This window comes from Budorcas taxicolor, chromosome 18 (genome assembly GCF_023091745.1).
Source record: "Budorcas taxicolor isolate Tak-1 chromosome 18, Takin1.1, whole genome shotgun sequence".
Lineage (NCBI taxonomy): Eukaryota > Metazoa > Chordata > Mammalia > Artiodactyla > Bovidae > Budorcas > Budorcas taxicolor.
In genome coordinates, this window is record NC_068927.1 from 56,733,418 (window position 1) to 56,757,578 (window position 24,161).

General features: G+C 46.0%; 2 protein-coding genes and 1 non-coding gene across 3 annotated transcripts in view; 2 read left to right on the plus strand and 1 right to left on the minus strand.

Moving 5' to 3' along the window:
- TULP2 (TUB like protein 2) overlaps window positions 1-24,161 on the minus strand; it is a 61,490-nt gene that overhangs the window by 25,855 nt on the left and 11,474 nt on the right. The gene's annotated exons all lie outside the window — the stretch shown is intronic.
- Window positions 8,946-19,783, plus strand: DHDH (dihydrodiol dehydrogenase). Its single transcript, XM_052657002.1, has 7 exons — window positions 8,946-9,081; window positions 9,515-9,626; window positions 11,585-11,748; window positions 14,445-14,697; window positions 18,138-18,262; window positions 19,089-19,242; window positions 19,491-19,783. The coding sequence occupies exons 1-7, from the start codon at window positions 8,992-8,994 to the stop codon at window positions 19,598-19,600; spliced, it is 1,008 nt and encodes a 335-aa protein (XP_052512962.1). The 5' UTR covers window positions 8,946-8,991; the 3' UTR covers window positions 19,601-19,783.
- On the plus strand, window positions 17,580-17,652 carry TRNAG-CCC (transfer RNA glycine (anticodon CCC)). Its single transcript has one exon. It is a non-coding gene; the product is annotated as a tRNA-Gly (tRNA).

The window sequence follows — 24,161 nt, forward strand, 5'->3', positions numbered from 1 at the left end:
CAGTGGAAAGTGTCAGATTTTATTTTTGGGGGCACCAAAATTACTGCAGATGGTGATTGCAGCCATGAAATTAAAAGACACTTGCTCCTTGAAAGAAAAGTTATGACCAACCTAGATAGCATACTGAAAAGCAGAGACATTACTTTGCCAACAAAGGTCCGTCTAGTCAAGGCTATGGTTTATCAAGTGATCATGTATGGATGTGAGAGTTGGACTGTGAAGAAAGCTGAGCACTGAAGAATTGATGCTTTTGAACTGTGGTGTTGGAGAAGACTCTTGAGAATCCCTTGGACTGCAAGGAGATCCAATTAGTCCATTCTAAAGGAGATCAGTCCTGGGTGTTCTTTGGAAGGAATGATGCTGAAGCTGAAACTCCAGTACTTTGGTCACCTCATGCGAAGAGTTGACTCATTGGAAAAGACTCTGATGCTGGCAGGGATTGGGGGCAGGAGAAGGAGACAACAGAGGATGAGATGGCTGGATGGCATCACCGACTCGATGGACGTGAGTCTGAACTCCGGGAGTTGGTGATGGACAGGGAGGTGTGGTGTGCTGCAATTCATGGGGTCGCAAAGAGTCGGACACGACTGAGTGACTGAACTGAACTGAGCACACATATAACTAGGGTCTCTGGGAGCCAGTCTCTGTCTCCCATATCTAAGGAAACCCATTCTAGTCACCCAGGGTACCTTCTACATTTGGTCATTCTTTACCTGCAAGTGTATCCATTTGTTTACACTCTGTCTCCTCCAATGGATCTAAATTCCAAAAGGAGCATCAAATTCATTGTCTCATACACAGAGTCCCCTGCATACATGGTCAAGTATGGAGTCACCTCTGCCCTGGACCAACACCACCCATCTCTGTCTCCTGTCTGAACTTTCATCCTAGTCCTAAATCAACAGTTATCTTGGCCCTTCGTGTGTAATCTGAAAAGGATTTTTTGGATCTGTGTGTGCAAAGGTTTTACAATGATGAGTGTCTCTTTGGAATGTTCTTTTGCATAGGAGCTGCAGTTCGTGCTGTAGACAGGACTCGGAGTGGAATGAGAGAGGATTTGGGAATCTCAGGGGAGAGACAAAAATGAGGAGCTAGGGATTCCAACTGTGCCTTCACCTCATATTTCTGTTTCTGCCCTCGCTTTGTAGTAACCATGTGATTCTGATGTTTTGACATCTGGGGTCTTGCAGACTCTGGAGGGACTGCCCCTCTCAGAGTTAGGTAGTTGCTAGAGATCATAAACCACTCAGCTGCGAATGACTGTACATTTCCTATGCAGATCAACCCAGACCCCAGCCACCTGCTTTAGGGAGCTTCTACAGTCCCCAGAGTCTGGGACAACAGTTCCCTGCCATGGTCATGCCAGGACAATTCAGACAGCTCCTCCACTGCAGAGTCTGCTGAAATTATTCCAGCTTGCCAGTCCTAAAGCTCCTTATCCTGAAGTGCCCATTCCTTCCCACAGAAACCACAAAAGCTCTTGCCCACATTGCTTCCTCATTCCCTGTCTCCTGACCAACCCTGGTACTTCCTCACGTGGCCCTTTGTAGCATGGCATGTCCCCTCCTCTTGTTTTATGGTTGTTTCCTTTTAAATATTTTTGGACTTCCCTGGTGGAGCCAGTGGTAAAGAATCTACCTGCCAATGCAGGAGAGGCAGGAGACTCAAGTTCAATTCTTGCCTGGAGAATCCCATGGACAAAGGAACCTGGCAGGTTAAAGTACATGGGTCCACAAAGAGTCGAACACGACTGAGCGACTGAGCGCAAGCAACAAGGACCTACTGTCTAGCACAGGGAGCTATGTTCAGTGTCTCATGAAGTGAAGCACAGTGAAAGTTGCTATGGACTATACAGTCCATGGAATTCTCTAGACCAGAACACTGCAGTGAGTAGCTGTTCCCTTTTCCAGGGGATCTTCCAACCCCGGGATCGAACCCTGGTCGCCCGCATTGCAGGCAGATTCTTTACCAGCTGAGCCACAAGAGAACCCCCAAAATACTAGAGTGGGTAGCCTATACCTTCTCCAATGGATCTTCCTGACTCAGGAATTGAACCTGGGTCTCCTGCACTGCAGGCGGGTTCTTTACCAACTGAGTTATCACGGAAGCCCCTCATAATAACCTGTAACAGAAAATAATATATATATATATATATATATATATATATATATATATATGTATATATACACACACATAAATATATATTCACATACACATATATATGTGAATCATTTTGTGGTACACTTGAAAATAACATTGTAGAAAAAAAGAAAATAACATTGTAAACCCACTAGACTTCAAAAAAAGCTGTTATGAAAAAACAAAACAAAACACAGTCTAAACTCTTCATCATGTACCTCCTCACCTTTTTCATGAGCTCTGAGCAGCCACCAGAACTCTCATAGTATAAACCCTAATATTACCACTGATGCTGGCTAATTTCTTATAGCAACAGACAGAAACAAATACACAGTAGGTAACAGTCCCACAACACTTAGAATGTAGCAGGTGCTGTCCCAAACACATTATATATTATAAAATTCATTTGATCCTCACAAAAGCCCTGGGAGGTAACATTTGTCACTCCCATTTTACAGATGAGGCAAGACACTTGCCTGATGTCTCACAGCTAGTAAGTGGCAGAGTGGGGACTGGAACCCCAGCAGGCTGGATCCAAGTTCAGTCTCTGAAGAATGATGAGGGGTTGGTTTGGGTGGAGGGTTGAGGGGTTGGCACAGCATGTACACTCAAAAAAATTCCGATGAACAAGAGTTAACGTATAAATGCTATTGGTCTCTTCCTAGCACACCATCCACCCAGTCATTGCCTGGCTGACAGTTTCTGTGTGACCTTTAATTTCACAGGTTTTTTTCTAACATTTGAATATGATGCACGCCATCATCTCCTTTCCCCTCTCCTTCACACTTCACCACCTGCAGGGTGAGCTCTTTGACCCTTCACAAATGGCCCAATTATTGTCTATAAATGAATCTTTCATGCATCCCCTGCGCTCCAAGCTCTCAGTTCTAACTGGATTCAGCTTTTTTCCTGCATGGGTTGTTTCTTCTGTCTGGAAGGCCATCTCTGTTTCTATACCAGGAAAACCTACATCAACATCTTGCAAAATGCAGGACTTCCCAGGTGGTGCAGTCGATCAGAGTCCACCTGCTGATGCAGCGGTCACTGGTTCGATCCCTGCTCTGGGAGGATTTCACATGCTGTGGAGCACGTAAGCCCACACGCCACAACTGCTAAAGCCTGCATGCTCCAGGGCCTGAGAGCCACAGCTAACGAGCCTCTGTGCTGCAACTACTGAAGCCTGCACACCTAGAGCCTGTACTCTGCAACAAGAGAAGCCGCTGCAATGAGAAGCCCGTGAACCACAACTAGACAGCAGCCCTCAGTCTCTACAACTCGAGAAAGCCTGCAGCAATGAAGTCCCAGCACAGCCAGAAATACGTAAATAAATAAATCCAGTCTTTTCAAAAAACATCTTTTAAATTGCATTTCAATCATGCCCTCATCTGCCCAGGCTTTCCTGGTCTTCAGCTTGGGCTACAAGTGCCCCCAACCCCAGCCTCTATACTGCCCAGTGTTTCCACCATTACGACATGTATCATCCAAGATATGCAAAAAAGCAAAAGTGGTTGTCTGAGGAGGCCTTACAAATAGCTGAGAAAAAAAAGAGAAGCAAAAGGCAGAGGAGAAAGGGAAAGATATACCCAAATGAATGCAGAGTTCCAGAGAAATATGACAGATAAGAAAGCTTTCTTAAGTGAACAATGCAAGGAAATAGAGGAAAATAATAGAATGGAAAAGACTAGAGACCTCTTCAAGAAAATTTGAGATACCAAGGGAACATTTCATGCAAAGATGGGCTCGATAAAGGACAGAAATGGTATGGACCTAACAGAAGCAGAAGATATTAAGAAGAGGCGGCAAGAATACACAGAAGAACTAAACAAGAAAGTCTTAAGGACTCAGATAAATATGATGGGATGGTCACTCACCTAGAGCCAGACAGCCTGTAAAGTGAAGTCAAGTGGGCCTTAGGAACCATTACTACAAACAAAGCTAGTGGAGGTGATGGAATTCCAGCTGAGCTATTTCAAATACTAAAGGATAATGCTGTTAAAGTGCTACACTCAATATGTCAACAAATTTGGAAAATTCAGCTGTGGCCACAAACAGCAAAAGGTTCGCTTTCATTCCAATTCCAAAGAAAGGCAATGCCAAAGAATGTTCAAAATACTGTACAATTAGGCTCATTTCACATGCTAGCAAGTTAATGCTCAAAATCCTTCAAGTTAGGCTTCAACAGTATGTGAACTGAGAACTTCCATATGTACAAGCTGGAGTTAGAAAAGACAGAGGAACCAGAAATCAAATTGCCAACATCCACTGGATTATAGAAAAAGCAAGAGAATTAAAAAAAAAAAAAAACACCTGCTTCATTGACTATACTAAAGCCTTTGACTGTATTCAGTTCAGTTCAGTCGCTCAGTCGCATCCGACTCTGCGACCCCATGAATCACAGGACTCCCTGTCCATCACCAACTCCCGGAGTTCACTCAGACTCATGTCCATTGAGTCAGTGATGCCATCCAGCCATCTCATCCTCTGTTGTTCCCTTCTCCTCCTGCCCCCAATCCCTCCCAGCATCAGAATCTTTTCCAGTGAGTCAACTCTTCGCATGAGGTGGCCAAAGTACTGGAGTTTCAGCTTTAGCATCAGTCCTTCCAAAGAAATCCCAGGGCTGATCTCCTTCAGAATGGACTGGTTGGATCTCCTTGCAGTCCAAGGGACTCTCAAGAGTCTTCTCCAACACCACAGTTCAAAAGCATCAATTCTTCGGCGCTCAGCCTTCTTCACAGTCCAACTCTCACATCCATACATGACCACAGGAAAAACCATAGCCTTGACTAGACGGACCTTTGTTGGCAAAGTAATGTCTCTGCTTTTGAATATACTGTCTAGGTAGGTCATAACTTTTCTCCCAAGGAGCAAGTGTCTTTTAATTTCATGGCTACAGTCACAATCTGCAGTGATTTTGGAGCCCCCAAAAATAAAGTCTGACACTGTTTCCACTGTTTCCCTGTCTATTTCCCATGAAGTGATGGGACCAGATGCCATGATCTTCGTTTTCTGAATGTTGAGCTTTAAGCCAACTTTTTCACTCTCCACTTTCACTTTCATCAAGAGGCTTTTGAGTTCCTCTTCACTTTCTGCCATAAGGGTGGTGTCATCTGCATATCTGAGGTTATTGATATTTCTCCCGGCAATCTTGATTCCAGCTTGTGTTTCTTCCAGTCCAGTGTTTCTCCTGGTGTACTCTGCATAGAAGTTAAATAAGCAGGGTGACAATATACAGCCTTGACGTACTCCTTTTCCTATTTGGAACCAGTCTGTTGTTCCACGTCCAGTTCTAACTGTTGCTTCCTGATCTGCATACAGATTTCTCAAGAGGCAGGTCAGGTGGTCTGGTATTCCCATCTCTTGAAGAATTTTCCACAGTTTATTGTGATCCACACAATCAAAGGCGTTGGCATAGTCAATAAAGCTGAAATAGATGTTTTTCTGGAACTCTCTTGCTTTTTCCATGATCCAGTGGATGTTGGCAATTTGATCTCTGGTTCCTCTGCCTTTTCTAAAACCAGCTTGAACATCAGGAAGTTCACGGTTTACGTATTGCTGAAGCCTGGCTTGGAGAATTTTAAGCATTACTTTACTAGCATGTGAGATGAGTGCAATTGTGCAGTAGTTTGAGCATTCTTTGGCATTGCCTTTCTTGGGGATTGGAATGAAAACTGACCTTTTCCAGTCCTGTGGCCACTGCTGAGTTTTCCAAATTTGCTGGCATATTGAGTGCAGCACTTTCATAGCATCATCTTTCAGGATTTGAAATAGCTCAACTGGAATTCCATCACCTCCACTAGCTTTGTTCATAGTGCTGCTTTCTAAGGCCCACTTGACTTCACATTCCAGGATGTCTGGCTCTAGATGAGTGATCACACCATCGTGATTATCCAGGTCGTGAAGATCTTTTTTGTACAGTTCTTCCGTGTATTCTTGCCATCTCTTCTTAATATCTTCTGCTTCTGTTAGGTCCATACCATTTCTGTCCTTTATCGAGCCCATCTTTGCATGAAATGTTCCCTTGGTATCTCTAATTTTCTTGAAGAGATCTCTAGTCTTTCCCATTCTCTTCTTTTCCTCTATTTCTTTGCATTGATCGCTGAAGAAGGCCTTCTTATCTCTTCTTGCTGTTCTTTGAAACTCTGCATTCGAATGCTTATATCTTTCCTTTTCTCCTTTGCTTTTCGCTTCTCTTCTTTTCACAGCTATTTGTAAGGCCTCCCCAGACAGCCATTTTGTTTTTTGCATTTCTTTTCCATGGGGATGGTCTTGCTCCCTGTCTCCTGTACAAGGTCATGAACCTCATTCCATAGTTCATCAGGCACTCTATCTATTAGATCTAGGCCCTTAAATCTATTTCTCACTTCCACTGTATAATCATAAGGGATTTTATTTAGGTCATACCTGAATGGTCTAGCAGTTTTCCTGACTTTCTTCAATTTAAGTCTGAATTTGGTAATAAGGAGTTCATGATCTGAGCCACAGTCAGCTCCTGGTCTTGTTTTTGTTGACTGTATAGAGCTTCTCCATCTCTGGCTGCAAACAATATAATCAATCTGATTTCAGTGTTGACCATCTGGTGATGTCCATGTGTAGAGTCTTCTCTTGTGTTGTTGGAAGAGGGTGTTTGCTATGACCAGTGCATTTTCTTGGCAGAACTCTATTAGTCTTTGCCCTGCTTCATTCTGCATTCCAAGGCCAAATTTTCCTGTTACTCCAGGTGTTTCTTGACTTCCTACTTTTGCATTCCAGTCCCCTATAAAGAAAAGGACATCTTTTTTGGGTGTTAGTTCTAAAAGATCTTGTAGGTCTTCATAGAACCATTCAACTTCAGCTTCTTCAGCGTTACTGGTTGGGGCATAGACTTGGATTACCGTGATATTGAATGGTTTGCCTTGGAGACGAACAGAGATCATTCTGTCGTTTTTGAGATTGCATCCAAGTACTGCATTTTGGACTCTTTTGTTGACCGTGATGGCTACTCCATTTCTTCTGAGGGATTCCTGCCCGCAGTAGTAGCTATAATAGTCATCTGAGTTAAATTCAGCCATTCCAGTCCATTTTAGTTCGCTGATTCCTAGAATGTCGACGTTCACTCTTGCCATCTCTTGTTTGACCACTTCCAATTTGCCTTGATTCATGGACCTGACATTCCAGGTTCCTATACAATATTGCTCTTTACAGCATCAGACCTTGCTTCTATCACCAGTCACATCCACAGCTGAGTATTGTTTTTGCTTTGGCTCCATCCCTTCATTCTTTCTGGAGTTATTTCTCCACTGATCTCCAGTAGCATATTGGGCACCTACTGACCTGGGGAGTTCCTCTTTCAGTATCCTATCATTTTTTCCTTTTCATACTGTTCATGGGGTTCTCAAGGCAATAATACTGAAGTGGTTTGCCATTCCCTTCTCCAGTGGACCACCTTCTGTCAGACCTCTCCACCATGACCCGCCTGTCTTGGGTTGCCCCACGGGCATGGCTTAGTTTCATTGAGTTAGACAAGACTGTGGTCCTAGTGTGATTAGACTGACTAGTTTTCTGTGAGTATGGTTTCAGTGTGTCTGCCCTCTGATGCCCTCTTGCAACATCTACCATCTTACTTGGGTTTCTTTTACCTTGGGCGTGTGGTATCTCTTCACGGCTGCTCCAGCAAAGCGCAGCCGCTGCTCCTTACCTTGGATGAGGGGTATCTCCTCACCACCGCCCTTCCTGATCTTCAACCTGGGATGGCTCCTCTAGGCCCTCCTGCGCCTGCCCAGCCACCGCTCCTTGGACATGGGGTTACTCCTCCCGGCCCCGCCCCTGGCCTTGGGCTCGGGGTGGCTCCTCTCGGCCAAGGTCAACATCACTTTGCTGACAAAAGTCCGTATAGTCAAAGCTACGGTTTTTCCAGTAGTCGTGTATGGATGTGGGAGTTGGACCACAAAGAAGACTGAGCGTTAGAGAACTGATGCTTTCGAATGGTGGTGCTGGAGAAGATTGTTGAGAGTCCCTTGGATTGCAAGGAGATCAAACAAGTCAATCCTACAGGAAATCGAATCTGAATATTCACTGGAAAGCCTGATGCTGAAGCTGAAGCCCCAGTACTTGGCCACTTGATGTGGAGAGCCGACTCATTGGAAAAGACTCTGATGCTGGGAAAGACTAAGGGCAGGAGGGGAAGGAGGCGACAGCAGATTAAATGTCTATAAGGAAAATTGACGAATTTGTTGTGGGTGAAGTTGGCCAGTCTTTTTATTTATTGCTCGCTTTCCTAGCTAAAAATGATCTTGGTTTTCTGGGTCTGTTTCTGCTTCTGTAAATAGGGCACAATAGAATCTCACTCGCAGGTTTGTGGTGAGAAATCAGGGATGGGGAAAGGAAAGCACGGAGCTAGGGGCCTTGGACTTCCACGGGCGTTCTATAAATATTAATAGTTAAGAAATATTAGTAAAAATCAGTGAATATATTACCTTTGCTATTATTATCCTCTCTCTCCATCTGGACAGTTCCTAAGGGTATGCGGCTTTCTGAACAAAAGAGAGGTAAGTTCAAAGGCTCGAAGTTGAATGGAAAACAAAGCGCCTCCCCTTGTGTCACATGGCTAGTCTCTAGGGAAGAAGACTCTCGGTGTTTTTGGTCCATCCCTGTTAGGCGGAGCCTTCGGTGCGTTCTTCCAATGGGGATGCTAGAATTAAATATCCGTCCTCTTTGCCTTGGGACTGGCAGGGCGCACAGGCGCCGTGGCCAATGAGAAGCGGCGTAGGAGCAATGGGGGCGGGGACAAGGGCCACGCCCCCCGGAGCGCCGGGCATCTGGTCCTTAACTCTCGCCGGGAAAAGATAGACACATTTGGGACTCCGGGTTGCGGCGATGGCGCTTCGCTGGGGCATCGTGTCGGCTGGCCTTATCTCCAGCGACTTCACGACGATGCTGCGGATGCTGTCTCGCTCTGAGCACCAGGTCCTCCCTCTCTCCAGAGACCTGGGGAAGAGTGGGCGGGGGGGTCTGAGGGAGGAGGGAACTAGGCTTCTAAACTTCCGAGCCCCACAAGGCCGTGAAACAATCTCAAAATCCGTATCGTTCTTTTCTGCCCTCTGTCTTTTTAACACGAATTACTTGAGGTTTGGGAGAGTCTTCATCTGATTTGTTGTGTAAGGAAGAAATTTAAATATTAGGGAGTTTGATAATCGGGGTTGAATAATCGTCTGCCTCAGATCTCTTTTCCCCAAACCCAGGTGTCACCTCATCCCCCAGGACCACATCCCCCTTGCCCGATTTTGGGAGTTGTCAATTTCTCCCTCCCCCACCGAGGCCTTCTCCATCACCTCCCTCCCATCCACCCGTCTTCCTTACCTGCCCCAGCCTCTCCAGTCTGACTCAGGCGTCCCTCTAGGTAGTGGCGGTAGCGGCCCGTGACCTGAGCCGGGCGAAGGAGTTTGCTAAGAAACACGACATCCCCAAGGCCTATGGATCCTATGAGGAACTGGCCAAGGACCCAGACGTGGGTGAGTGGCGCGGGCGGCGGCGGGGGAGAGGGGGCGTCACCGGGGGTGCTGCCTTCAGGCTACTCCGTAGAAGAGAGGCTCTGCGCGATGAGCCAATCCCTCTGGGCTGCCGAAAGGACTCTGGGCTGGGAGGCGGGACGATAGGAACCGGTTTCGTCTGAAATTATCTGTCCAGCAAGAAATAGCGAGTAGGGGCCACACCTCCGCGGTAAAGGCAGGGCTTGAATTTCTGAGCGAGGCCTTTCAGGTTTTAAATACGACCCGTGTGTCTCGGGCTTCTGCGTTCCAGAGGAGCCTGGATGGAGAGGCAGGACAGCGTGGTTGGACAACAGCCTGGCTCTGGAGTCAGATTGGCTGAGTGGGCATTTTCCCCTCTTCTGCTTGCCCTTCTCAGGTTCCCCATTTCTGAAACGGGCAAAATAATAATCTTACTTCTTGGTGGTGTTGTGAGGACTAAGTGAGTGAATACCATAATTTCAGAAGACTGAAAATAATCTTAAGGAAACAGAGTGATAGTAGAGAACGGTTTTGTTGTTGTTTAGTCGCTAAGTAGTGACCAACCCTTTTGGCAGGATCCACTGTCCATGGGACTCTCCAGGAAAGAATACTGGAGTGGGTTGCCACTCCTTCTCCAGGAGCTCTTCCTGACCCAGGATCGAACCTGAGTTGCCTGCATTGGCAGGCGTCAGGGAGGCCCTTCAATTCAGTTCAGTTCAGTCACTCAGTCGTGTCCAACTCTGTGAGTCCATGGACTGCAGCCCACCAGGCGTCTCTGTCCATCACCAACTCCCAGAGCTTACTCAAACTCATGTCCATTGAGTTGATGATGCCATCCAACCACCTCATCCTCTGTGGTCCCCTTCTCCCCCCGCCTTCAATCTTTCAATCAGCATCAGGGTCTTTTCCAATGAGTCAGTTCTTTGCATCAGGTGGCCAAAGTATTGAAGTTTCAGCTTCAGCATCAGTCCTTCCAATGAATATTCAGGACTGATTTCCTTTAGGATGGACTGGCTGGATCTCCTTGCTGTCCAAGGGACTCTCAAGAGTCTTCTCCAACACTGCAGTTCAAAAGCATCAATTCTTTGGGACTCAGCTTTCTTTATAGTCCTACTCTCACATCCATACATGACTACTGGAAAAACCATAGCTTTGACTAGATGGACCTTTGTTGGTGAAGTAATGTCTCGGCTTTTTAATATTCCGTCTAGGTTGGTCATAACTTTTCTTCCAAGGAGCAAGCGTCTTTTAATTTCATGGCTGCAGTCAACATCTGCAGTGATTTTGGAGCCCCCCAAAATAAAGCCTGTCACTATTTCCAGTGTTTCCCCATTTTCCATGAACTGATGGGACCAGATGCCATGATTTTAGTTTTCTGAATGTTGAGTTTTAAGCCAACTTTTTCACTCTCCTCTTTCATTAAGAGGCTCTTTAGTTCTTCTTCACTTTCTGCCATAAGGGTGGTGTCATCTGCATATCTGAGGTGATTGATATTTCTCCTGGCAATCTTGATTCCAACTTGTGCTTCATCCAGTCCAGAATTTCTCATGATGTACTCTGCACAGAAGTTAAATAAGCAGGGTGACAATATACAGCCTTGACGTACTCCTTTCCCGATTTAGAACCAGTCTGTTGTTCCATGTTCAGTTCTAACTGTTACTTCTTGACCTGCATACAGATTTCTCAAGAGGCAGGTCAGGTGGTCTGGTATTCCCATCTCTTTAAGAATTTTCCACAGTTTGTTATGATCCATACAAAGGCTTTGGCTTAGTCAATAAAGCAGAAGCCCTTAGCTCCACCCAAATGAAAGGCTAGAGTTTGACCACTGCGGTAGGACTTCCTACCTGCTTGGAGGAACTCAGGCTCTTGGAAACTTGGGGGCGGGGCCTCTAAATGGTGGGCGGTGCCGGAGGTCTCAGTGGGTGGGGCTATTGATCTCTACCTTTTTCCTCCCGCCATAGAGGTGGCCTACATTGGCACCCAGCACCCCCAGCACAAGGCCGCAGTGTTACTCTGCCTGACAGCGGGCAAGGCTGTGTTGTGCGAGAAGCCCATGGGTGTGAACGCTGCGGAAGTGCGCGAAATGGTTGCTGAGGCCCGATCCCGAGGCCTCTTCCTTATGGAGGTGAGGGTGGAGGGCCCTTCCAACGTCCCACATTAGAGCTACTTGCCATGGCTAAACGTGGTTGTCAGTCGACAGTTTTGGAGGAACATAAGGGTGGATTGCCAAGAGTTAAGATGACCACAAAATGAACCAGGGTCCTCGCGTTTGTCAGGATGCCCTCGAGCTATGTCAGGTAATCTACTAGCAACACGGTCTTAGTTTGGGTGGATTTACAAAGTTAGAGATCCGAAGTACCAAGGAACCTCCTACCAAACCTCAATGTCAAATTGCCTTTGTTTTTACCCTTATCAGACTTGGCTACCTATAGGGGCCTTTGGCATCTTGCAAATTGCCAGTAATTAAAATGGCCACCAGCAGCGATGACTAAGGCCAGAAGTTAAGATGGCCACCAAATGACACCATCACCCCCAAGCTATTTTCATGTTAAGGAGTAGTAGGGTTCTTTTTTCTTTTTGGCCACACCAAGAGGCATGTGGAACTTTCCTGAACAGGGATGGAACCTGTGCCCCCTTCAGAAGCACTGCTGGACCACCACCAGGGAAGTCTGAGTATTATGGTTTTTAAACATTTTGCTATAGGTTCTGCCAGTAGTCACAATAGCTCTTACTTCCCCATGTTCTATCTAGTTATCATATGCTCAGTATTGCTGAGCCTCCTAGTCTGCAAAGTTCTATGTGCCCAAGGAGTAGTCAAGATATCAGTGCCAAAATTCTGTGAATTTATTATTTCTTCATTTTTATTGGCACCTAATGTGTACCAGATTCAATCTTAGGAACTGGGGCTTCATAACATACAAGACAGAGGCTCAGTTTTCAAGGAGCTCAAGATCACTTTTGGTCATGGAAATGGGTAACCCCAATGTCCATGGGCATGGGCTTTTGTGGACATAGGACTGAGCAGTTTATGGAGCACAGACACCCTGTTCCAGCTTGGGTGATGATCAAGGAGGTTTCTTGTGGGTAGAGGCTGGCTTTTCGGAAAAGTAAACTGCATAGGTAAATAGGCCAGAGAGGAAAAACAGAGTTAAGGCTTAAAACAAGAATTGGCAGATTTCATTTCATTAATATGAAATTTATCTTGGACAGGTCAAGATTTCTGGCTTTAGAGTCAGAGAACTCTAGACTCCAGTTGCCCAGTTCCAAGCTCTGTGACCCTGGGCAAATAATTTGATTCAACTGAGCCTTAGTTTTCTGATTTAAAAAATGGACATAATGATAGCAATCAGGCAGAGATGTTGGGAGGACTCATTAGGCACTGCATGTACATATTGTCTTGCTCATAATATATACCCAATAAATGCAAGCTGATGTTAGGCAATGGGGAGCAACAGAAGGGGCCTGGGCAGGGGTGAGACAGGGTCAGCTCTTAGAAAAGGAAAGATCCCTCTGGGCCATGTGGGGATGGGACTGGAGGGGAGAGACTGGGCGTGTTAGTTAGCCAGGACTGCTATAATAAAGTGCCACTAATGGACCAGGCAGAGGAGGCAATGGCACCTGACTCCAGTACCCTTGCCTGGAAAATCCCATGGACGGAGGAGCCTGGTAGGCTGCAATCCATGGGGTCGCTAAGAGTCAGTCATGACTAACAACTTCACTTTCACTTTTCACTTTCATGCATTGGAGGAGGAAATGGCAACCCACTCCAGTGTTCTTGCCTGGAGAATCCCAGGGACGGGGGAGCCTGGTGGGCTGCCGTCTGTGGGGTCACACAGAGTCAGACACGACTGATTCGACTTAGCAGCAGCAGCAGCAACGGACCAGGTGGCTAAAACAACAGATTTATTTTCCCATATTTCTGGGGAGTTCTTTGGTGGCCTAGTGGTTAGGATTCTGGGCTTTCACTACAGTGGCCTGGGTTTAAAACTGCGATCCTGCAAGCCTCATGGTGAAGCCCCCCCAAAAAATAATAAAATTTTTTAGAATTTAAAAATAAAGTTTTTTAAAATAAATATTTTCTCACACTCTGGAGGCTAGAGAAGTCAAGGTGTCAGCAGGGCTGGCTCCTCCTGAAGCCTCTCTCTCTTTGACTTGCAGATGGCAGCCTCCTCCCTGTGTCTACACATGGTCTTCCCTCTGGGGAGAGTTGTGTCCTAACTTCCTTTTCTTCTAAGGACACCAGTCCTATTGGATGAGGGCCCACCTTAATGACCTCATTTTAACTTAGTTACCTCCTTAAAAAACCCCACCTCCGGGAACTTCCCTGGCAGTCCTGTGATCAAGACACCATGCTTCCAATGTAGGGGGCACGTGTTTAATCCCTGGTCAAGGAAATAAGATCCCACATGCCACAAGATGTGGCAACACACACACACACACACACACACACACACACACACTCCAAATACGCTCACATTAGGAGGTTCTGGGGAGGGGTTGGGCCTCAACATGAATCTGGTGGGCAGACAATTCAGCCCGTAACACTGGGGGACTGGTGTAATGGTTCAGATGAGGAAGGACAAGGCCGGCCTTGGGGCTGCAGGACTGGAGAGGAGAGAAGGTGGCAGAGAGGGTCAGACTAGACACAGCTTGGGCACTGCCAGGCTGTGGAAGGAAGACAGAGGGGCCTTGATTGGGGAGCAGTGGGTACCCACTCAAGATTGAGTCCTTGAAGAGAGAAAAACTGGTTGGTTAACTTTTGGGTCCTGACCACTTTCCTTCTCTTCCTGCATCCTGCTTTCTTCCCTCTGTGGTCTGCAGGCCATCTGGACCCGGTTCTTCCCTGCTGTAGAGGCTCTGAGGTCTGTCCTGGCCCAGGGAACTCTGGGGGACCTTCGGGTGGTTCGGGCAGAATTTGGGAAGAATCTCACCCACGTACACCGGGCCACAGACTGGGCCCAGGCGGGAGGTGGCTTGTTAGACCTTGGCATCTACTGCCTCCAGTTCATCTCCATGGTCTTCGGTGGGCAGAAGCCGGAGAAGATTTCAGCTGTGGGAAGGCGCCATGAAACAGGTATGGTCTATCCTGGACTTGGTTGGTTGGCTGGTCAAGTCACTAAGTTGTGTCCAACTTAGCAAGCCCATGGACCGTAACATGCCAGGTTCCTCTGTCTATGGAGTTTTCCAGGCAAGGACTACTGGAGTGGATTGCCATTTCCTTCTTCAGGGGATCTTCCCAGACCAAGGATCGAACCTGTGTCTCCTGCATTGGCAGGCGGGTTCTTTACCACTGAGCCACCAGGGAATATCCTGGACTAATAGGAGTGGCTCCTCTCTTACTGGGAGCAGTGAGCTGGGGATAAGTCTCCTCCCTGATGAGTATCAGGTTAGGCAGCTAGAGAAACTTCCCATATGAAGCCACCCAAGCTACCCCCAGCCTCTGGGCTCAGAGTTGAGAGTGTGAGCAGGGTCTGTGCTGGGACTTTGCTGCCTGATGTTGGCCAAGGGACACAACATTCCTGAGTCTTAATCAGTTACCAACTAGTTACCTAATTAGTTTTAATTAGGTAAAATGTCAATAATATAGTTATCATAAGGAGTTAATGAAGTAACTTTTGAAGCAAATGGTAAGCAGTTATTCAACATAAACAATTATTATTTTGTATATTTGTCTCAGTTAGCCTTTGCTACATAACGAACTACCCTAGAACTTAGTGACCTTAAAAAACAATCATTTATTAGCTTGTGATCCTGTGGGTTGGCAATTTGGGCTGGGCTCAGCTTGAGTGGTTCTTCTGCTGGTCTTAGTCATGTAGCTGCGGTTGGCTGGCTGGCCCACTGGAGCTGGATGCTCTAGGGTGGCCTCACTATGTCTTGCAGGTGTTGGTTATTCTGTGGGGAGCCTTGGTTCTCCTTCACATGGCCTCTCCTGCTGGCTAACTCAGGTTCATTCATATGGTGGTCTCAGAGTTCCAGGTGGAGCAACAGGAAGGTGGACCTCAGCATGCAAACACTTTTCAGACCTTTGCTTCTACCATATTTGCCACTGTTCCATGGCCCAACATCAGCTCAGATTTCAGAGGTGGGCAAATAGACTTTACCTCTTGATGGAAGAAGCTACTGCAAAGAGGCACTCATAGAGGAACAAGAGGAATTGCTGTAGCCATCTTTGCAAATCGCAGAAAGCAATGCATAGCCAGGAAAACAGTACATGAGATGAAGGTCACTCTTTAGAAAAACTGTCTCCATCTACCATCTGGCCAGTTCCTAGGCTAAATAGTAGTTATAAAAACAGATCCCGTTTATTAAGTGCTACCTTAATAGATATTAAGGTTATTATAGATTATAACTTTAGGGTTATTATAGATATGACCTTTCTGATGTATTAAAGTTGTCCCCATTTTATAGATTAGGAAACTGAAGTACAGAGAGGGGTAGTGACTTATCCAGGGTCACACAGCAGACCTGGGATAAGAACTTCGGCTTAAAAGAGAGCTGAGTCAGGGGACTTGCCTGGCAGTCCAGCGGTTGGGACTCTGCATTTCCAGTGCAGGGGCTACAGGTTTGATTCCTGGTCAGATAATTAGGCTCCCCCAGGCCCCCATGGTGGAACTAGGATCCCAAGTTCCAAAAAGAGAGAGGGCCGAGTCAGTAGACTCCTTCATCTGTGGCCTGCCTGATGTGGAACCAGGCTAGTACTTTACTTGCTGTGTTTAATTTTTAACTAATGCTTATATATCACTTATTGTCATCTAAATAGTCTTCTAAGCACATTGTGCATTTTATAGCACTTAATGTAATACTTGAAATGGCCTTATGAGGCAAATTCTCTTATTATCCCCATTTCAGAGATCAGGTAACTGATTCTCACAAACCTATACAACAGGTATTTACAGAGGAGGAAACTGAGGCTTAGAGAGCTGAAGTCTCTCTCTCTTTACTTTTTTAGCATATTTTTCTTTATTTAGGTTACATCTTTACTGTGATATAACTCACATACCATACGATTTATTTATTGAAAGTATATAATTTTGTGGCTTTAGTATAGTCACAGAGTTGTGCATTTATCACTATAATCAATTTTTAAATTAATTTTTATTGAAGTATAGTTGATTTTATGGGATTTTCCAGGTGGCACTAGTGGTAAAGAACCTGTCTGCCAGTGCAGGAGACAGAAGAGATGTGGGTTCGACCGCTGGGCCAGGAAGATCCCCTGGGGGAGGGCATGACAATCCACTGCAGTATTCTTGCCTAGAGAATCCCATGGACAGACAAGCCTGGTGGACTACAGTCACAAAGAGCTGGACACGATCAAAGCAACTTAGCACACACATGCATGCCTCATACAGCAAATGTAGCATGGACACACAGTTGATTTACAATATTGTGTTAGTTTCAGGTATATAGCAGTGATTCAGTTGTGCATATACTATAGCCACTCTTTTTAGATTCTTTTCCCATATAGGTTATTGCAGAGTATTGAGTGGAGTTCCCTGTGCTAAATAGTAGGTTCATATTAGTTATCTATTTTATATAGTGTGTATATGTCAATCCCAATCTCTCCCAATTTATCTCTCCTGCACTGTAATCAATTCCAGAATATGTTCATTGCTCAAAAAAACAACAAACCTCACCAATTTTCCCATGCCCCTGAGCCCTAACCAACCACAAATCTGCTTTCTGGTCCTATGGATTTGCCACATATTATTCTTGCCTGGAAAACTCCAAGGACAGAGGGGCTCGTCACACTACAGTCCACGGGAGTCACAAAGTGTCAGACATGACTGAGTACGTGGCTGAGTACATTCCATATGAATGGAATCCTGCAACATGTGACTTTTGTGTCTGGCTTGTTTCATTTGATGTGCTTTCAGGGTTCATCCATGTGGTAGGACATATCACTACTTCTGGCTTCAGTCTCTCTCATTGTCATACTAGAGATGAGATCTCAGGACTTCCCTGGTGGTCCAGTGGCTAAGACTCTGCACTCCCAGTGCAGGGGGCCCGGGTTCAATCCCTGGTCAGGAAACTAGATTCCCGTATACTGCATCTAAAAATTTCACATGCTGCAACTTAAAAGAGCCCACACGCTGCAACTAAGACTCAGAGCAACCAAATAAATACTTAAAATTTAAGAAAACAGAAGATATCTTGCCCAAGGTTCTTCAGACGGGACTGTTTTTGGGTTGTGCTGGGGCTTCACTGCTGCTCAGTCTTTCCCTAGTTGCGGTGATTGGCGGCTACTCGCTACTTGCAGTGTGTGGGTTTCTTGTTGCGGTGGCTTCACTTGAAGAGCACTGGCTCTAGGACACACAAACTTCAGTAGCTTCAGCACGTAGGTTCAGTAGCTGTGGTGCATGGGCCTAGTTGCGTCACAGCTTGTGCTGTTTTCCCAGACCAGGGATCGAATCTGCTTCTCCTGCAGTGGCAGGCAGACTCTACCAATGAGCCACCAGGGAAGCACTTAGGCAGGATGTGAGGCCAGGCTTGCCCTCGTCCTGTGCCTTCCCCCAGGTGTGGACGACACTGTCACTGTGATACTCCAGTACCCAGGAGGGGTCCACGGCAGCTTCACCTGCAGCATCTCTGCCCAGCTCTCCAACACGGTGTCCGTGAGTGGTACCAAGGGCATGGCCCAGGTGAGGCATGATTGGCTGAGCTGGGATGGGTCCAAATACTGGGAACCAGGGCCCTTAGCAAGAGGAATAGGCCAGTCGTGGCTGTCAGAGCTGGATGGGGACTGAACTTGCCTCTTCCCACACCACTGATAAGAAATTCATCCTCAGCTACTAGGCCACGGGATGGAGTCTGAACCTCCAGGCTCCTTCCCGAGGGTGAACCCATTGGTCTGTCAGAAGTCCTTAGTCCTCTCTTGGGAGAAACCAGTTCTTAGTCACCACCCTCTGAGAGCAGCTATAACCTTTGGAATTGCACTCAGGACAGAATATGGGCATTATCAAATGGCAGCTTCATGGGACTTCCTGGAGCCATGTTGCTGGAAAGAAATTCTATTCTCAGCAGAAGAATTTGTACCCTGCCCCAAACTGGAACTGCAGAATCTGTCCCAGCTGTATCTCTGCATTTCCATTTTGACTTAGAGTTGGGTATGGGAATAATTTAGGCTTCCCCAGGGGCTAAAACAAAATGGATAAGCAGGTGATGGGTTGTTGCTGCTCCTCCTTGCAAAAGGGATTCCACAGAGGCAATGATAAACTGTCTTCAAGGCCTGAGCACAGGGTTACAGAAAGGTTTGTTCCTGGGGAAATGAACAGACAAGACAGTCTTGTACTGTGGCAACCATGATGCTAAAGAATAATCCTCCAGCAACCAGGGCAGGGCTAGGTTGGGTGGGGACCTAAACCTTCCTGAGGATGGCGGGTGATCAGTGCTTAACTGTCAAGAGAGAGGCTCCTGAGCAGCCCTGTTGGTGAGGGCAGTAGCACCACCTCTTATCTCTTTTCTCAGCTCCTCAACCCCTGCTGGAGCCCAACAGAGCTGGTGGTGAAGGGGGAGCATAAGGAGTTCCCACTGCCTCCAGCCCCAGGAAAGGAGTTCAATTTTACAAATGGAATGGGCATGTGTTATGAGGCCAACCATGTCCGGGAATGCCTGCAGAAAGGTAAGCATGTGGAGAACAGGGGTGGGAGGGTGAGAGGGTAGCAGGGCAAGACTGGTAATGGAGGTGAGTATCCTCTCTACTCCTCATCCACTCAAGCAACTGTTTAGAACTACATCTCCCAGGACCTCCTGTGGCATCCTTATGTTAGAACCATGAATTATTGTGCCTCATGGGATTCTGGGAATTATAGTTTTTTTATAGTCTGGGGATATGAGGAGGAGGGTGTCCCTAACTGCACTCTCCTCCAGGCCTGAAGGAAAGTCCTGTGATTCCGCTGGTGGAAAGTGAGCTCCTGGCTGACATCCTTGAGGAGGTGAGGAAGGCCATTGGAATCATCTTCCCCCAAGACAAATGCTGATGTATGCCCTGAACAAATAAAGACATGCTGGGAATTCTTTGGCTGTACAGTGGTCAGGATTTGGCACTGTCACTTCTGGGGCCTGGGTTCAATCCCTGGTCAGAGAACTAAGCTCCTGTAAGCCTCAGGGCATGGCAAAGTAAATACAAAAGTTAAATAAAATAAATAATAAAGTTGTGATTTCCACAGAGATCTTGGCAATGGTGGTTTGATAGGCACTGGAGAGAGCTCACCATCAAAGAGGTCACTAGAGCATAAAATGGTTGGAAGGATGAGAGTGGGGGAAGATGGGGTCAGGACCATATTTCCCACAAGCTCCTGGAAGAGACATGTGTGGGAAGATCCACAGTTTGCCTGCCTCAGCCCATGTGACCTTGGCTGGGGAACAGTATATGGGTAGAAGGTATCCCTCACTGCACCCTTCCTAGCCTCTCTCTTTGTCTCATCACCAGCAAATGGGGGATACCACACTAAACACCCTCTGGTGAGGATTAAATGGGCCCTAGCACACAGTAGGTTCTCTGTAGATGTTAGCCAATGGCCCTTCACTTTGAGGTCAGGCCTCCAGAAGCTCCAGGCTCCCATTAAGGTATAGAGACTCATGGGACTTCCCTGGTGGTCCAGTGGCCAAGATACCATGCTCCCAATGCAGGGGCCCTGGGTTCAATCCCTGGTCAGGGAACTAGATCCCAAATGCTGCAACTAAGAGTTCATATGCAGCAACTAAAGATTTTGCATGCCACAGTGAAGATCAAAGATCTCAAGTTCCAAAACTAAGACACGGCACAGCCCAATAAACAAATAAGTAAAATAATAAAAACAAGGGGCTTTGCTGGTGGTCCAATGGTAAGACTACACCTTTCAGTGCAGGGGGTGTGGGTTCGATCCTCAATTGTGGAGCTAAGATCCGCATGCCTCACAGCCAAAACAAACAAACAACAATAAAAACATAAAACAGAAGCAATATTGCAATAAATCCAGTAAAGACTTTAAAAATGGTCCACATCAAAAAAATAATCTTTACAATCAAAACAAAACAAACCTTTGCTTAAAAAAAAAAGGTATAGGGAATCATTTCAACAGGAATGTTCACAAGTATTCAGTGGTCTTATTGGCAAAACCTGGGTCATATGCCCCTCTGTGTGGCAGGGGTAGGAAGTCATTCCCATCCAAATTACAGAGAGTTAGAATGGGGCTGTATGTGGGCACTTGGCCAACCAATTAGGGTTAACTTTGTGCTCTAAGAAAGATCTCATTTCCATATTTTACCATAGTAGTGAGTATAGGTTAGGTTATGCTGTAGTAACAAACAATCCCCAAATCTCAGCTTAGCATAACAAGGTTCTTTCCTCACTTGTGTTACATATTGACTGAGAGTTCTGGACTGTATCTTTCTGGGACCCAAACTGACAGAGCCGCTAGTATCTGGAGTCCTGCTGGTCAAGTGTGGCCAAGGAAAGAACACCCTGGAAGCTTTTGTACCAAAACATAAATGCTCTGACATGAAAGTGATACACATAATCTCAGAATGTATTGGCCAAAACTAGTCATGTGACCTGAATGAACTACAGAGAATCTAGGAAGTTCATATCTATCACATTCCAAAAGATGAGATGGACATATTGGTTTTATGACACTAATAACTCTCACTATGAGGAAATAAGAAATTTGGTAGAAATTTCAGAACACTGAGAGACATCAGTTAAATGAGTTTTCTGTTGTTTGCTTGTCATACCTTGTCATAGTTTTTCTTCAAGGAGCAAGCTATGAGAAACGTAGACAGCATATTAAAAAGCAGAGACATCACTTTGCAAATAAAAGGTTCATATAGTCAAAGCTGTGGTTTTTCCAGTAGTCACATACAGATGTGAGAGTCGGACCATAAAGAAGGCTGATCATTGAAGAATTGATTTCAGACTGTGATGCTGGAGAAGTCTCTTGAGAGTCTCTTAGACAGAGAGGAGATCAAACCAGTCTATCCTAAAGGAAATCAACCCCGAATATTTATGGGAAGGACTGATGCTGAAGCTGAAGTTCTAATGCTTTGGCCACCTGATGTGAAAAGCTGACTCATTGGAAAAGACCCTGATGCTGGGAAAGACTGAGGGCAAGAGAAGGCGGTGATAGAGGATGAGATGGTTGGATGGCATCACCAACTCAATGGACATGAATTTGAGCAAACTCTGGGAGAGAGTGAAGGACAAGGAAGCCTGGCATGCTGCAGTTCATGGGGCTGCAGAGTTGGAGATGACTTAGCAACTGAACAACAACATTGTTTGCTTAATCCAAGTCCCGCGATGCATCATTCAGCTATCACCATATTGGGTTTCAGTCCTCTGCTTGGTTGGTTTCAACCATTTAATTGTGGGTAGAGATGCCTAGATGTCACCTCTAATAGAGAAGTTTCACTGGACACATGAATGCACAGCTAAAGACTACATTTCCCAGGCTCCCTTGCACGTGACTGGCTTTTGGCCAATGGGATGCTGGCAGCTTCGGAGTTATGGCCTTAAAAGGCAAGGAGGATGTCAGCCCTTCCCGTCTTTCCCTTCCTGGTGTGGAGATGTCTTGGACATCGGTATGTTCACCTTATACTGTGAGATGGAAGTGCTGTGTTGTGAATGGTGAGGCAACAAGCTAGAATAGAAGGCTAGAAGAAAGACATGATCATGGAAGTAAGCATGCCCCAAGATCTTCAGGATGTGTTGGCAAACTGGAGACTCAGGAGAGCTGATGTTTAGTTCCAGTCCAAGTCTGAAGGCCTGAATAGCAGGACAGTTGACTCTTGTCTGAAGGCTGGCAGCTCAAGACCCAGGAAAAGCCAATGTTCTAATTTGAGTCCAAGGGTGGGAAGAAAGTTAATGTCATAGTCCTAAGATAATGAGGCAGAAAGAATTCTTTCTTATTCAGAGGAGGGTCAGTCTTTTGGTTCTATTCAGGCATTTTATGCAATCTACTTCACTAAGTCTACTGATATAATATTGATCTCATGCAACAACACCCTCACAGAAATACCCAGAATACTTTTAGATCAAACATCTGGGCATCCTGTGGTCCACTCAAGTTGATACATAAAGTTAACCATCAGGGGCTTCCCTGGTGGTCTAGCGGTTTAGAATCCACCTGCCGATGCAGAGGACATGGGTTTGGTCCCTGGTCTGGGAAGATTCCACATACCACGGAGCAACTAAGCCCTTGTGCCACAACTACCAAGCCAGGGCTTCTGAGCCCATGAGCCGCAACTGTTGAGCCCATGTGCTGCAACTACCGAAGCTTGTTCGCCTAGAGCCTGTGCTCTGCAACAAGAGAGGTCACTGTAATGAGAAGCCCGTGCACTGCAGCCACTCACTGCACCTAGAGAAAGCCCTGGCAGCAACAAAGACCCAGCGCAGCCAAAAAAAATAAAGTAAACCTTAAAAAATTAACCATCATAATTCCTGACACTGTGGAACTATGCTCACTGTTAATAGCACTTAGGGTTGCAACTTCTTGGACTGTTACATGAGAGGGGAATAAACTTCTGCATTGTTTAAGCCACTGTTATACTGATCTTTGCTAAAGCAGCTGAACTGGAATGCCATCTTATATTTTCAAAAGATATCTCCTCTCCCTGCTCGTATCCCTCCATTGAGAAGTAGAGTCTCGTTTCCCTTCCCCAGAAGCGGAGTGGGCTCCTGACTCCTACGTAGCTGTTGCAACATGGCAGAACTGACACTGTATGATTTTGGAGGTCAGATCAGGAGAGGCAGTACAATTTCTTCTTTGTTAGCTGAAATTCTCTTGAAACCTTCAACTATCAGGCAATAGTTTGGCTGTCCCAAAGCCACCAAGCTGTAAGGCAACTGAAACTATCCCACACTAAAAAATCACAGGGACAGAAGGAAATGGCAACTCACTCCAGTATTCTTGCCTGGAAATTCCATCGACAGAGGAGCCTGGTGCACTATAGTCCACGGGGTTGCGAAGAGTCGGACATGACAGAGTACACACACACACATGAATATCTGTGATGAGTATCTTTCTACCACCTTCAGCTCAACATCTGCCAAAGTGAAATGATCACCTTTGGGTTCTCCTGTCAATTTCGCTGTCCAATTTTCATCCTTTGTAGGATTTTCTGCATTGGAAAAAAGGTCAACTTTGTCCTCACTCCTACTCAATAGTTTTTTAATATTTATGAAAGTGAAAGTCACTCAGTCGTGTCTGACTCTCTTGCGACCCCATGGACTATACAGTCCATGCAATTCTCCAGGCCAGAATACTGGAGTAGATAGCTGTTCCTTCCTTCAGGAGATCTTCCCAACCCAGAGCTCGAACCCAGGTCTCCCGCATTGCAGGAGGATTCTTTACCAACTGAACCACTAGGGAATTCTTTTAATATTTATATGTAATGGCTAACCTTAGAAACTAGAATCCCCTCTAAGATTTCAAAAGATTCTCTGAGCTTTCTTTAACTTAACTGGAAGAAACAATGATATACACAACAATGAAATTTATAGGGAGAATTGAATGTCTGTACCACTGGATTTGTTTAACACAGTTTTTGGTCCATGTATGCATG